The sequence below is a fragment of the Larus michahellis genome, chromosome 4, assembly GCF_964199755.1.
Source record: "Larus michahellis chromosome 4, bLarMic1.1, whole genome shotgun sequence".
NCBI lineage: Eukaryota > Metazoa > Chordata > Aves > Charadriiformes > Laridae > Larus > Larus michahellis.
In genome coordinates, this window is record NC_133899.1 from 53,296,982 (window position 1) to 53,312,355 (window position 15,374).

General features: G+C 49.6%; 1 protein-coding gene across 2 annotated transcripts; it reads left to right on the plus strand.

Moving 5' to 3' along the window:
* Positions 1–6,117: 6,117 nt before the first annotated feature.
* SLC10A1 (solute carrier family 10 member 1) lies at positions 6,118–15,202 on the plus strand. 2 transcript variants are annotated; one of them, XM_074584837.1, is made up of 6 exons: positions 6,118–6,507; positions 7,619–8,058; positions 8,783–8,993; positions 10,546–10,724; positions 11,659–11,855; positions 12,948–15,202. In XM_074584837.1, the coding sequence occupies exons 2-6, from the start codon at positions 7,658–7,660 to the stop codon at positions 13,136–13,138; spliced, it is 1,179 nt and encodes a 392-aa protein (XP_074440938.1). In that variant the 5' UTR covers positions 6,118–6,507; positions 7,619–7,657; the 3' UTR covers positions 13,139–15,202. The 2 variants fall into 2 exon arrangements, with proteins under 2 accessions (XP_074440938.1, XP_074440939.1); XM_074584838.1 differs by having other exon boundaries at positions 6,395–6,502; positions 12,948–14,041.
* Positions 15,203–15,374: the final 172 nt, after the last annotated feature.

Genomic DNA, 15,374 nt, shown 5'->3' on the forward strand with positions numbered 1-15,374 from the left:
GTCTTCATGCTCACCACACCACCAGGAAGCAAAATGCCCCTGTCTGCAGAGGTGCAAGAGAGGCAGAAATTTGCTTACCTGTGTCCTGCAGTGGGGTTAAGCAAGGACATAAGTCCAAATCTCTCCCCCTGCAAGCGAGCAGCATAACCCTCTGCATATCCTGCCTCTTCAGGCTGAATCAGGGTCCCATCGCAACAGGTCCAAATTGACGTAAAAGGCAACAAAATAAGTGCTGATCTCTTATTAAGCTCAGATCTCTTCAGGAGCTTGCCCCACACAGGGGATGGTGATAAAGCAGGGAGCAAGACCTAGACCAACGCCAGCCACCTGCTCAATGGCTTTCTGGGTCCTGAGCCTCATGAACAAGTGCAGGGCGGCTGCTGCAGCCATTTCTGCCTCTCAGGGAGATCTTCACTGATAAGCAAGATAACACGTCCTCTTCTTGAAGCTCCTAACTCACCTAATCGGGGAGACAGAAGTCTGACCTTCTAATACGCACAGCCTACAGCTTTCATATAAAGTCTGTGAGTAACTACAAGAGGAAGAGAGAGGAGAGACAAGATCATTTCCAGGCACCGCAGTCAGTGATGGAAGGGTGCCGAAGGAGCAGACAAGAACCAGGCAAAGCCACGCGCTCCACAGTGGCAGCACTATTTTCCTCCTTATTCGCCCTGTAACTCTAACTCCAACTCCAAAGTGTCATCTTAGTCCTACAAAGTCAGGGATGCACTTTAACATAGCTCTGTTTTGGACTGCATTACTTAAATTATGTTTTCTTTTTGTTTTACAAAAGAGAGATTTTTCATCCTCATGCTGGGAAGGATGGTGGTTGAGGGAATCACAGCAGAGTTGAGGAACAAGAGGGGATGGAGTTCAGCATGTCAGCAGATAATGTACCCAAATTGATTTGCAGGGGAAGATTAAAATTTCCAGGCAGCTAATGCTTCTTGGTTGCTGGCTGGAGCATTGTCTCGGCAGCTCAAGGATGATGTCCGGAGTGATGTCAGGACCTAGGCTTTGCTAGCATCCCACCGACACCCGCAAAGGCGCTGAGGAGCATGGGACGTTCTCCTCCGGCACTGCATGCATGCTGCAAGGGAACCCCCAGGTCTCCCACCATGCCCTCGCATGCAGACACTGAATTGAGTGGTTGTGTGGCTCTGCTGCTCTGTGCCCTGTGACTGGAGAAGTCTCCCACGCAGCCACCTGGCTGCTTATTACTCAGATTAAACCCTGGTGGTAGTTTCCATGCCTTCTCTTCAACATGGAAGTTTCTCATCAAGGCAATTTGGCTGCCCTTCAGGTGGGAGCTTCAGTGCAACAGAAGGGGAAAGACTGGGCGATGAGTCTGCCTTCTCATAGACCTCCTCGTTCTCCCCTGGGTTTGCGTAAGAGTCTTGGACTCATTCAGTAATCCTAATCACCTTACTTCTTATTTCCCACTTTCCTAGTTATCTCCTTTGTTAAATCTTCATATTCGCCCTGTCGGAAGAAGAGCTACTTCATATCACTGTTTAAAGCTATGGAGGTAGAACTCGAGCACAGCCTACTCAATTAAATTGTTTAGTATAAGCTTTGATACAAATGAAGCACACTTACCTCAGCTCAAGATGCCATTGCCCTTCACAGGTATATGGCATCCACAGCTGGAAGCTGGGCAAGGCACTAGGAACCTTCTGCTGCCCAGATCAGCTCTCCCAAGCTCATGCCAAAGAAGCTTCTCACCTGACCCAGAGAAAACACAGCATTTTCTGAATAGTTATCACCCTGCAAAGATCAGAAGAAGAGCAGAAAAGGATAGGCTCTCCCATAAACCTAATAGCAATAGTCAAGGCTGTATTGATCGGATACAGGCCTAAGGAAGGGCCAGCGGACAGCATTTTACCAAAGTTTCAAGGAAACTTAAGCTGTCAAATTTTTATGAAGCTGTTTTTGACATCTGGTCCCCAAGGAAATGGAACAGTCAAGATTAACCAGACTTGTTAATTCTGTAGTTAACAAGTGACTACAATAGACAATAAACAATCTCTTTTCCCACAGGGAAAAATAAGCGTCGCAGACAAGAACACGCTTCCTTCTGTGAAGTTCCCCCCCAAAAACATCCGCCCTCAAGATGAACCTGCTCCAGCACCAAGCTGACACCCTTCCTGTGGGCAAAGCCAGGACCACCCTCTGCATCTGGGAGCGTGGGGTAACCCCAGCGCTCCCCTCAACCCACGCAAAGATCCCCCTCCCATGAGCGGAGGAGGGGGGTTACCCCAGACCTGCAGACTGCTCCCCACTGAGGGAAAACGGAGCCTCTCCCACGTATCACCAAGCCGCACTGTCTGCTATGGGATCCTTAGAGAAAAACCAAGCAGCTGTCACAGCGGTCAGAAATCCACGGCAACCTGTGTTTGCTTACCGTAAAAATCACCCTTCTCCAGAACTGTAGGTCTCTGGATTAACTTAAAACCCTTTAGGGTAGTAACACCACTGAAGGGATGGGGCAGGACCCTTCCCTGCCACCAAGGCCCTTTGGCAATTCACGGTGCTCTAGAAGTTAGGAGGAAGGGGCCACCTACTGAAATGCTGGTCTCAATGGCTGAAGCGCCTCACTCAGGCTCTTGGGGGCGGCTTTCCTTTCTCCAGAGCTCCCCGCACCACCCAAGGCAATAAGCAATGCCCACCTGGACAGCATTTTAAAACAGCTTCCCTAAAAAGGGAGAAGAGGCATCGGAGTAAGCTCATTTTTCCACTGCTGACCGACCAGAGCGTGCTCCAGCTGACACCGCCAAGTCCTCTCCTGGTCTCCAGCTGAGGTGAAGCCGTCAGTAAAATCACAGGAGGGTGCACTATCCCCTCCTCTGGCTGTTTAAAATAAGTGTCACTAAACCAGACAGATGCTGGCGCTGTGTCTCAGCAGGCGCTAATTTAGCCCATACGGAGTGCTCTTACATCATTTGTTCTGGGCACAGCTTAATTGCAAAATTAATTATTTTCCTATAAAACAAAATTGTATAAGAGGGTAGTCATGGGATTTTTAAGCCTGACGGATGCTAAATGGGATTTGAATAAATGTAAACAACTTTGGCTCCCGTCTGGGCTCAGGACCGCTAAGAGAGTAGCACTGCTGGGGCAGGGAGCCAGTGGATGCCCGGCGGTGGGGGACGGGACGTGGCTGCCACCGGGAAGGCAGAGGTGCACAGTCCCATCCACCCTGCTGCGGGACGCTGGGATGGGGCCCCCATCCGTGCTGGAATGCGCAGCAGACACAGCTGGGCAGTGAACAGCAGATCGCACGGACACCCATCCCCAGCACGTCCCAGCAGCTCCGGGAGGCCTCGAGGGCGTGCTGCCGGTATCATGGCAGGGCTTTCAGCCTTGCTGCTGGGAACCAGCAGGACCGTGAAGAGCTGGGGGAGCCTCTCCTGCGCCCCCCACCCCGCCGGCCCCATCCCACTCCAGATGTGCCCCTTCCCTGTGACACAGCGGGTAGCCATTTGCAACATGCAGCTGGCATGGCAACAGGATGGCACCCGACACCGGGGTGAGGAGAGAGGAGTGTGGCCATCACCGTGGGATCAGGCTACAGCTGCCCTGGCCAATGGTACATGGCAGCTTGTGCCCAGACTGCTCCATAGCAGGGTGGCAAGTGGTTTGCTTCTCTAGACAAGTCCATTCAATTTGTTCTTGTTTCTGACCCTATCTCAGCAGGCTCAGACACAAGCAGACCTAACCACCACCCCAAAACCACAACTTTTCCCATGACAGGGCAGACCAGACCTAGATTTTAGTTGGAGGGCATCCCATTTAAGTGGGTTGCATCCTCAGGTGGTGACAGAAATGAAAAAACATGAACAGGACCAAAACTGAAAACTGTGGCACGGGAGAGCCACAGCTAGTACAAGTTGTGACAAGTCATGATTGTCCCTGCAGAAGTCCTTCAACCCCCTGACAGCCCTCTGGCCATGTGGGCAAGGCTGTGGTGGGCAAATTGCCTCAAAAGCACACAGAAACGAGCAAATCGATTAGCCAAGCACGTGACAATACAGTGAGAAAACCTTACCTGAGCAAAATAAGGGCAAGGTCGTGTCTCCAGCTGTGGGCCAACATAGTGTGAAATTTGGCACATATCAAGTCACTGCTGCTGTTATCGTGCACCTCTGCTGAAGTATGGCCTTTGGGTAACAACTGGGCTGAGCTCAAATTACATTCATTCTGTAAAAACTACAGAAGAAGTGACAATCCCAGCTGCAAACTGGAAAAATGGCTCTCAGCTCCCCATCAGCAAAAGGGGCGTGTGAGCCATTTCATATTTATCCGGTGAATTTATGAAGCTGCGTTATGAAAGCACAAAGCACTGGCTCCTTTGGTGTCTTTAATTAAAAAAAATAATCCACAACACAGCTCATTTTGAGCTCCAACAGGAAGTCTGCTAACTTGTGTAGTGTTGTGGGGGTTTTTAATATCTCCTTTAACGCCTTACCTTTGTTAAGCATCCTGTGATGCCTGGCGTATCGGACCGTATCTCTGAATTTGGGAGTACCCGACTTAATAAAAACAATCCAAGCGACGGCACCTACGGTAAGACTTTGTTGTTTTATGATGTCTTTTATCCTCAGAGAGCAACCAGGCTCTTGGGCAGGCAACCACTGCCCTCAAGTGGCATGAGCTGCGCAGGACCTTTTGGGAAGCTCCTCGGCTTTACACGGGGCAAGGGCAGAGGCAAAGGCCTCTGCAGGGGGAGAAAGCTGTTTGAGGGTATTTGGGCCGTGGAGGTGGGGTGAGGGTGGGAAGGAGACCATTTAAAGACCATCTAGAAATTTACCTTTTAAGAACTGAGCTTGGAAAGCCGTCAAAAGAAGGAAAAGGCACGCTTTGCCTCGGGATGAAACTAGGGCTTGCTTCGCCGAGCAGGCAGCTCCCTCTGAGGCCATAGCCTCCTCTGAACCGAGGTAGATGACGTGACCATCAGGTCAGCAGCAGCCCATCGTGGACTAACCAGAAGCATGGCATGTACCACCCGGGCCCCACTGCCTCCTGGCACGGCAGCCTGCTCCTTTCTCCAGCCAAGCCCCTTGGTGGTCCCACCTACCAGGTCCCACTGCGGCAAGCAGCGGCTTTAGAGCAGAGATGCGGCTCTTCAGCCACATCCGAACGCAAACCCCCAGCTCCAATGCCCGTGTAAAACAAACAACTGGATATCCCCAGCATGAATCAGGGCAAAATAATGATCCTAATTTATTCTGCTTCTCTGGACCAGTCTCTCCCTTGGTTCCCACAGCATTTCCTGCGTTAACTACAGGGAACCAGCAGGAACACTTGAAGAGCAAACAACTAGCAGGCATTTTTTTAATTATTGGGGTAGTTGAAACATTCTTCTACAGCCCTGCAAAGACAAAGGGTGAGAGCGTTACAACATCGTTGTTTTAAAACCCCGAGCTGCTCTGAGCTTGACGGAGGGGGGTCTGGGTGCTGCTGAGGCAGTGACACTTTATAGCCACTTAATTGTTTGACTTGACCTTTCTCGCATCTTCTGACAAAACTCGGCGTACAGCTAAAAGGCAAACACAGTGAAAACAATCATTTCCTTAGGATGACTGGGGACCTCTGGGAGAGAAACCTGAAGGGAGGCAGAGCAAGTGAGAAGGAATTGCTGTGGGCTTTGCTCCTGCGTTTTTCTCCTAATTCCTACGGGCTTTGCCCATGTGCTACTTGGGCAGCCCTTACTTGTGCCTGGAAATCTTGCAGATGCCACAGGAAAAACAAAGCGTGCACAATACTGCAGGCCACCTCCTCCCACTTGCTTAGCCGGGACCCCAGCGACAAGGCTGGGCAGTACTCTGCCACTGCAGGGCCAGAGATGCCTCAAAGCACCACCTGCGATTTACGGGGAAGGGCCCTCATCCCCACGCACAGTGGCGTCGTGCTCACAAGGGTGTGGAAGAAGCTGCGGGCACGGACACACAGAGCCCCCGGGAGCTGCCGGCACGGCTCTGTCCCACACCGCAGCAGGCACCGCTCCTGCCCACCCGGTGGGGGATGCCCACGCTGGGCTCCAGAGCTGTTGTCGGTGCTTTTCCGTCCTGGCTGCCAGCCTGGAAAACAAAGTTCCCAACCAAAGTGAGAGCAAGTGGAGAAGAACAGCCCAAACATTCCTGCTTGCCACCAACGGCGTTTCCAGAGCAATGGGGCTGGAGCTGCTGAGCTCCCAGATGAATAGGAGCAATGGACACATTAATGCAGCCTTATAATACCCTTCAGCAGAGGGATCAGAGCTTGGCCATATCGCAGAAAACCTCCCTGGTTAAAATCCCCCACCAGAGAGGAAAAGTCTGCAGACCTGTAGGCGTAACCATCATATAGCAACTTCCCTTTCTAAAAGGCTTTATATTCTGCAAGCAGAGGACAAGATTTTGCCAAGAGGGAAAGATTTTCTTGAAGCAGAAAACTGAAGGACCAAGCTTGGCAAGGAAGGGATGGAGCAGCAAGCAACCTGACCGAAGTCTCCCCTAGGCATGTAAGGTAACGGCATTTGCTTTGTTCTAGTTTAACGTGTTCAGCTCTGTGTGTTTCTGGAGTCCCATGCCTGACCTAGGGGTTGCCTCAGGTCCATTCACTCCATAAATGAGGGCAAAACCTGCAGAGGGATGAGGGAGGTACCTGGGGACAGGCAGGCAACGTGCTGTTCCCCAGCATGGCAGATGCAGGAAAGCACGTCCCCTGTACAGCCAGGGTACAGGGAGCAGCAGGGGGATGGACAGATGTCACCTCTGCAGCAGCTGGAGGAAGAATCTTTGCCAGCCACCTCTCCGACCCCTCTTCCTGACCGAGCTCCAGCCACCCATCTCCCTTTTCCCTGCACACTAGAGCTCTGCATGCTGGTACTGAAAGAACTAGGCAGGCACCGGTCCAGGGTGAGTAAGAATCACCTTCTTGCCTTTGCTTGGAGAGCTCGGGTGGTACCCTACACCACGATCCAGCCAGTGGTGCAGGCATCTCAGGTCCTGCGAGCAACACTGCTGTGCTGCAGCAAGCACGGCTGTGCATGCAGAGGTCTGTTGAGGCTCCTGCCATGCAGCGCCTCCTCTCAACGCTCAGAAGGGAACAATATTTTGAAGGAAGAGAGACAGGAAGGCCCCTAAGAGTTTGCCATAGAAACTATTCATCCAAGTTTCTTCCTAGCCCTCCTATCAAGAGATTGGTTTATGGCCAGAAGTAGATTTATAACAAGGGTTATAAAATACTTAAAGTACTCTGGATGCATCATGGTTTTAAGTGTTGGCCTCAGCAGTATCTTGTGGACGAGAGTTCTTCTGTTTCATTTTCCCTTGTATGAAATGCCCATCTTTACCAGTTTTTAATGAGCCTCCCCCTCGCTCTCACCAGCCCTGCCCGTGTTCTCACGGTGAGAGCAGAGGCTGGAAGAGCTGGGGGGCCAGAGCAGAAGCTACATCACACTGCACAACGTATTAATGAAGGGAATGGGGTTCACAGCTGATTGCTCAAAACACGGATTTCTGTTTCAACAGCTGCTAAACAGCAAGGGGGGTGGCCGGAAAGAGATTTCATGTTTTGCTTGCATTAATTGGATGTTATATGGATTTCTGAATTAATCCCTTCTTCATCTTCCCAGCTACTTACAGAAGGGGGGACCTCTAAGCTCTTCAGCAGGATGAACAAAACCAAGGGGGCCCTTGAGAGCCCAGAGCTTCGGAGCCCAGGTTGCACACAGAGCAACTCCATGGCCAGTGCGGCACCACCGCTTGCGTTCGGCCAGCAGGCCACAGACAAAGCCCTGAATGTGATCCTTATTGTGGTCCTCTTCGTCATCATGGTATCTCTGGGGTGTACAATGGAGATAGCCAAGATCACAACTCACCTCAGGAAACCCAAAGGCGTGGCAATTGCTGTAATGGCTCAGTACGGCGTCATGCCCTTGACCGCATTTGTGCTGGGCAAGCTTTTCCAGCTGGGTGCTATCGAATCCCTGGCCATCCTCATCTGTGGCTGCTGCCCAGGGGGAAACCTCTCCAACGTCTTTAGCCTGGCACTGAGAGGGGACATGAACCTCAGGTAAGGCAAGCTGAGCGCGTGTTCATTGCCCAGGCCAACCTAGTCTGGTATGACTGGTTCCAAAACTAGCTTAATCAACATTAGCAATCCCCAAGAAGCTGGACAAAGACCGAAATACTAAATCTAGAATATTTTTAAAGCACCCATATTGCTCAATGAATCAATTTGTCCCAGTTTTATAATAAAATGGGATTTTGTACCTTTCTCTGAAGCATATGGCATGCTGCTCTTGATGAGGTGGGTGCAGGAACACTTTTTCATCTCTACACAAGAGTACATATAGCATATATATGCTATATCTATCTATATAGCAGCACATAGCTCTACATAAACTGAGCACGCTGCCTGGAGATGCTGCATCAGTGAGAAAGGTTGAACTAGCACAACCCCACAATCCAACGAACCCTAGTGTTAAAACAATATCCAGGGGGGAAGTATCAACTATTAATTTCTCTGTCACTTGTGAATTTCTGAAATGTGAGCTGCACCCACGTTTCAGCGGGTTCTTTCTGAGCTTGTCTAGAACTTGAGTTGTCTTCCCCCCTCTCTGTTCATACCACATCCTTATACAACTTGATAGTGATGGGGAAACCTCAGTGACAGGCTGGGAAAGAGCAAGGTAACATCTCACATTAAAGCCACGCGTCCTGGTTAGTAAGAAAAGTGAGCGTATTCCATAAAGGAAGTGTCATTCTTCTGCTGAAGGGTCCTTTCTTCAACTCAGCATTGTAATGACCGCATGCTCGACGATCCTGGCAATTGGACTAATGCCTCTGCTTCTGTACCTTTACTCGGGAGGACTATACGAGGATGATTTGGAGGGCAAGGTGCCTTACAAAGGAATAATCACCTCCCTGGTCCTAATGCTAATCCCCTGTGCCATCGGCATCATCTTGAATGAGAAGAAACCACAGTACACTGGCTTTATCATCAAGGTAAGAAGTATCCTGGTCTAGTTGTCTTTCAACCGAGGGCCTCAAGGAAGTTTTCAAAACTAGAGGCACAGAAACATTAACTTCTTTAAGGCATGCCACAAATCAATGAGAGAGTCAAGGACAGAACTCACAACATCCACTTCACCACTTTAATCATTAAAATATTTGTCCAAAGAGAAGTCCTCCACCTTTTCCAGACAAACAACATTTTGTAGGCAACTTTCTACCCTGCTCTTCTTTGCTGGCTTCAGTTTTAGCTTCATTTTCATTTGCTACAAGCGGCACTAATGAGCCTCATAGGCACTGCCCCCAGCTACTGCTGGAACCAAAGCAGACCCCAGATTTTAAAGAACAAAAACAAAACCCCCACAACTCCAAAAGAGACGCAAACAGAAAAAAAAAACTACCCCACTGTTCTCAGAGGTCTAGCACAGGGCAAAAGTCACATCACAGTTGCTGCCTGCATCAATGAGATATGTGTCCAGCAGAAGCCACTAGATCACTAAACACCCATTTATGCCTGGCATCATCTCCCTGCCTCCTTTGCACATCAGGCATTTAAACAGCAAAAGGGAAATCTGGACAACCAGCTACACCATCGCCTAGCTCAAGAGCTTCTGGGTACTGTTAACAGCAGTACCCAGAGAGCTGTTAACAACTTTGTAAACCTGCTTTTCATAGTTTCTTTCACTAAGGCTTCATCTCAGAGAAACTGGGACCAAGCACAGCAAGAATTGGGTGCCAAGACTCCGTAACAGACCTGATAAAACGACATTAGGAATCACTAACCTCTAAGAAGCATGAGAACCCAGGAGTCAGGCTAGACCAGATGCAGGAGGACCAGAGCTCTTCAAAGCACAGGGCAGGAATGACTGGACTGTTTCAGAAAAAGCTTTAAAAGCCTAGCATGAGTAGGTGACCTGCACCAGCCCAGCCGACCCCTGGGTCATGTTCCTTTCTGCTAACACCACCTTTCCATTTATCTTCTCTGCAAAAGACGAAGGGGGTGGAGACTTGCTTTTAAAAAACACCTGGGGAACTCCATCCAAATTGGACTCCAAAGTGGAGAGACAGGCAGAAAAGCTGTGTATTCTGCCTCCCAAAATTCCCCAGCTGCTTCACCTGCCGAATCACCCAACGGCAGTGAGACAATCTGAAAATGCAGCCACCACCTTCCATGCCTGCTGCAGGCAGACTCTACCTGTGAGTAAAGTGGTTTCCTCCCCACCTTTGTGTGGACTCGACCCACGAAGGGACCTGGACAGAGAGACACACAGCAATAGCTGAGTAACAAGTGGCTGGTGGAGCAAGTACCCGTCGTTTTGCACATAGACCAGAAAGGTACTTGATTGTTTAAGGTCTCTCTAGATAACACCTCAGGGTGGTCTCTTCTTGACTACTTGTCACATTTATGTCCGTAAAAGGCACTTACGCATTCTCACTATATACTTATGTGATAGGCAGGGAACTGGGCACAGCCGCCTCCAACAGCTGAGGCAAATTTTGCTGGGGATTTCTCTCTTGTCTGTTGTCTTGACCACTTTCATTTTAGGCAGGGATGGTTGTGTTTCTGCTGTCATCTGCTGCAATAATTGTTCTGTCTGTGGCCAGTGTGGGAAGCAGTATCACGGCCATCTTCTCACCATCCCTCCTGGGATCTTCTGCCTTGATGCCTTTTATTGGATTCCTGCTGGGCTATGTTCTCTCCGCAGTCTTCAAGCTTAATGAACGGTATGTTCCTCCACTTCCCCCTCTCCTCACTCTCTGTCACCAGAAGAACAGAGAGGTATGACAGCTCTGGTCTATGGAGCAATGGTGAAAATGTGGGTTTCAACACGAATGTACTTTTGTAATTTAAAGATTGATTGCAGTCTCCCAGGACAGGCCCTAGGAGTACGAGCAGACACACCGCAAGCTGTCCCAGTCAGGACTCCCACACCTTGAGTGGGGAGAGAAATGCGTTCAAGCTCTGCTCAGCTGGAGCAGTGTTTGACACAGGTGCCTGAACACCACGGAAGGGGTGGAAGTCCATTATGCAGGTTCACTGAACAAGCAGACGGATGGGTTTGGCTTGGGGTCACCAGTGATCTGCTAGGCATTCATTACCAGCCTCTCAGTAACGAAGCTGGGGGACGAAGAGATGGAATAGCACCGAAGAACAACAAAGAATTAGGGAATACCAACAGAGAGCAAGCCTGAAGCGACACAACTGTTCCTCAGCTATAATTATCCCAAACCAGCCAATGCATTCAGCTGAAAGCCCAGGAATTCAGAATGGAAACCTTGCATGTAAAACCCGCTCCTTCCCTTTCCCATCCTATCTAATCCAGGTAGGAAGCCCTCTAGGCTTCACTATTTTTTACCTTCGCACCTTGGAAGCGGATTCCTTTCCTGCAGGAAGCTGCAGTGCCTGGAGCGGGATGCAATGTCTCCAAACTCCATTAAGCACAAAGTCCACATTTATAACGTGACCTGTCCCTGCACGTTGCAAAGGGAGCACGAGGCAAAACCTTTTAGGGATGGACGCCAGTATTGCTCCTCATGAAGCAGATTTTAGCACAGGCGAATGCACGAAGCATTGCAACAGCAGGGTGGGCGGGCTTCTTTTCAAATTGTTAAAAAGAGTGGATTAAATCTGTCATCTGTTTAACTTTTCCTCCTTCAGATGCAGGCGGACAGTGTGCATGGAAACTGGCTGCCAGAACGTACAGCTTTGCTCCACTATCCTCAAGGTCGCCTTCGCCCCAGAAATCATCGGCCCCCTGTACTTCTTCCCGCTCCTCTACTTGCTGTTCCAGCTTGGAGAGGGACTTCTGCTGATCCTGGTCTTTAGGATCCATGACAGAATAAAGAAACCAAATGGCAAGTACAGCTTTGCTCCTGCATTTCCTTTTTTCTCCTATTTCTATTTTCCAATCCAAACCACGCATGTTTACATATAATTACCAATGAATTTCTGCTTTCTAGGGGCAGAATTGGCTTGCCCTCTAACTCAGTTACCATACCCAATGCATTAAATACAAATCAGACCAAAATTCATAGGTAACATTAGAAATTATGACTTCTTTCATTAGCAGAATGTTTCATACAGCGACCTACTATCTACATCATCAGTGCTCCGAGATTTTCAGAGTCCTGTGCTTAAATTAGGACGGGCATCCTACAAAAGCTGTGATTTGCACTGAGCACGTGCCAAGAACAGTCACATGCACGCTCCCTAAAACTACAGAATATCAGATATTCTTTAATGCAGCAAATTCCAGCTTCACCATAAACTGCTGAGATTCACTGAAGGACGTCACTTTTGGAGTGGCGGGGGGAGGAAAAGGACAGAACTGTCGAGTGCTGCAGCTGAAGGAAGGAAGCGTGTGGATCTCCTGCTAGAGAAGTACACAAATAGATTCGAGCTTAATTAAAATATACATACAGTATTGGTATAGACGCGAGGTAGGCTCTTCTCCAACTTCAGCAGGTCCATACTGCCAAAGCCCAGCTGAGTGTCTGAGAAGATGGCTGGAGAATGCAGGGCCGAATGAGGTCCTACCCCACTCATCCCTCTGATGCTTCCAGACCAGCTTTCTCCAGTCCCTTGGGACAGAGGAGCAGCTGCTACAGGAGCACTTCACTCTGTCTTACAGCTACAGCTGAAGGATGACTGCTATTGGGGAAAAAAAAATGCTCATTTTGGGCCCTCAGGTGTGCCTGCAGCGCAGGGCGGTTGATATTGGAACCAGCCACGCAGGTGTTTGCAAGACTACTTTAAGAAGGGCGGCTTTCCAGCCTCTGATTCACAAATGACTGGAAGCAAAATGGCCTAAATATTTTGACAGGACTCACAACTTCCTTCCTTTTGCTTTAAATCACCCAGCAACCCCAACTGTAGCTGTGTCGCAGCATTTCCACAACCTGGGTTCACAACTGCCTCTTCTCAGGACTTTTTTTCTTTTTCTTCAGATGCAGCAAAAACGACGCGTGCAGCTGGGGACGCAGTTACTGCTCAAGAAATGAAACCAGCGTCAAGACCCTGCAGAAACGCTGGGAAACCAGGAACACAACACAGGCGGATCCTGCGGCAGCTGCTGTCGCCACCCCTCCGAGCACCACCTCCTGCAGCCGGCTCGCAGGTCTCTAGCAGTTCTGTGTAAGACACTCATCCGTGTGCTCATTTCACGCCAGACAAGGGGACCCCCACGGAGCCTTCTGCGCCCTCACCGCTATTTCCCAAAGACCTTGCTCCACACTAAGCCTCTCCCCGCCTGCCCACGAGGGAGACTTCCCGGTGACTTTCAAGTCGTCACGACAACCCTTTGGGACAGCTTAGGGCCATGGTGCCAAGTGACTGCCCCGGGTTTTGTACGTTTGCAAATCACTGCCCGCATCAGTTTCCCTTCTTTAATTTCGCTTACCTGGAATTGTCCCGCTGGCACATGTTGGAAGCAGCTCTCAAAGACATCGCTGAAGATTCACGTAATTTCTCTAACACAGACCCAAAACGAGGCGTGAAAGTTTCTCAGTGCAGGAGCCACCAAGACCCTGGGTGCAGCTGAGCAGCCCGTGGGTTGCTGGTCGCTCCCATTCTCCAGACCCCACGCATGGTGCGGTGTACCACCACTGCTCTCCACGCAACAGAGCCCACAGAAACTGAACACGGCCGTGCAAACTGCCTTACTACGTCAAGTTTGGGGCCTGCAAGCCGTGCCTCTGAAATGACACAAGCCTTGAATGCTCCCCGCTTTGTAGGAGTCAGCAAACTAAATACAACACCCCTTCAGGGCACCATCTAGCTACTGTCACATCACAAATACGAGGTATGAGGGAATACCGGCATTAAGAGATCCAATGTGCTAAGTACGCGTTGTAACCTGAAGTACTCCATCTGAACTAAGATGAATAAACAGGCTTGTACCAAGAACCTCAGCTTCATCGCTGCAGAATCATTTCTGGCCAGAAGTCAATGTAACCCTCCGTAACGCAAAGCCTGGGAGCTTGTTCTACACCGAAAGTTTGCCGCCACAACAGCCAGCTCCCCAAATAAAATGCAGAAATCTATTCATGCTGCTTTGCAAGGCAAGTCATGGGGTTTAGAAACAGAATTCGGAACAGCTATTTATAGAGGAGGTAATACTTCATATTTAGCCTGAGGGAGGGAAGCGTCTGAAATTCCACCCCTTTCCAATCATCAGGTGCCTTCAGCCACCCGGGCTCCTGTTGAGCCCAGGTGCCCAAGTCCCACTTGAGCACAGACACCCCTAGTTGTTCAAGTAAGCAGGAAGGATCGATCGACCTGAGAGCAGCTAACCTTGCAGCTAATGCTGCCCCTTTACCCCCCAGAGGTTAAAGCCCTCCTTCTTCCACACCTCTTAAGGTAATCCAGCATCTAAACTGCTAACCTCTGAGAAGAAGCCTCACGCTCAGAAAATGGTTTAGGTCGTGAGGCACATTAAAGATCACCTAGTTCCAACCCCCTGCCCTGGGCAGGGACACCTGCCGTTAGACCAGGCTGCTCAAAGCCCCATCCAGCCTGGCCTCGAACACATCCACAGAAGGGGCCATCGCAACTTCCCTGGGCAACCTGTGCCAGTGTCTCCCCAAAGCAGACTAGTAATAATCCAATTAACTGTGTACACAGTGCCTGCTCCCGCACAGTTTGATACAGTGCCACCTTCAAAGGTCAAATTCACAAGGCACAAAAGCTTGTTTTCGCTCGAACACATTTACGAGAGCTGTGCAACAGCACAAAGAAAAGGCAGCAGGGCCTGCAGAGACACCCGACAACCAACCTCCCCCAAGGCCAGACCTCGCTCCAAACAGAAGCGCCTTGCATCCAAAGGCCAGACTAGGCTCTAGAGATCTTTTTAAAGGTTTCAGTGAATTACTGGAGTAGCTTTGTAAAACACTTTATAAGAAAACATGTTGTTTTTTAAATTAAATTCTAAAGCTCTCTCTTGCAACATGGATGAGGGTTTGATAGACACAGGGATGGCAGAGGGTTGCTGCCCTGGTAAGGCTGCAGCGCTCCCACCCACCAACTTAAAAATCCCTCCTCTTTCTGCAGAACGAGCACTAATGCCTATAAAAATGCTTTATCCACACCTCAATGTCCTCTCATACACAGGTGCACAAACACACTAATGACATATGCCTGCTACATCCAACTTTTATATTCCATGCTTATTATCCGAGCAGAGATTAAAACCTTAAATGACTTGACTTTCTGCTATGAACTATGACAGCATGATTCTCCTTATTATCAAGGTCCTTATTTCAGGACATAAAGATATTTAAGGACAGAGCATGATGTACTTAAGAGGAACTAATTACTCCCTCACACCCAAAACACTCAACTACAGCTTTGCTGCAGACCCATCTTTAAGAAACACT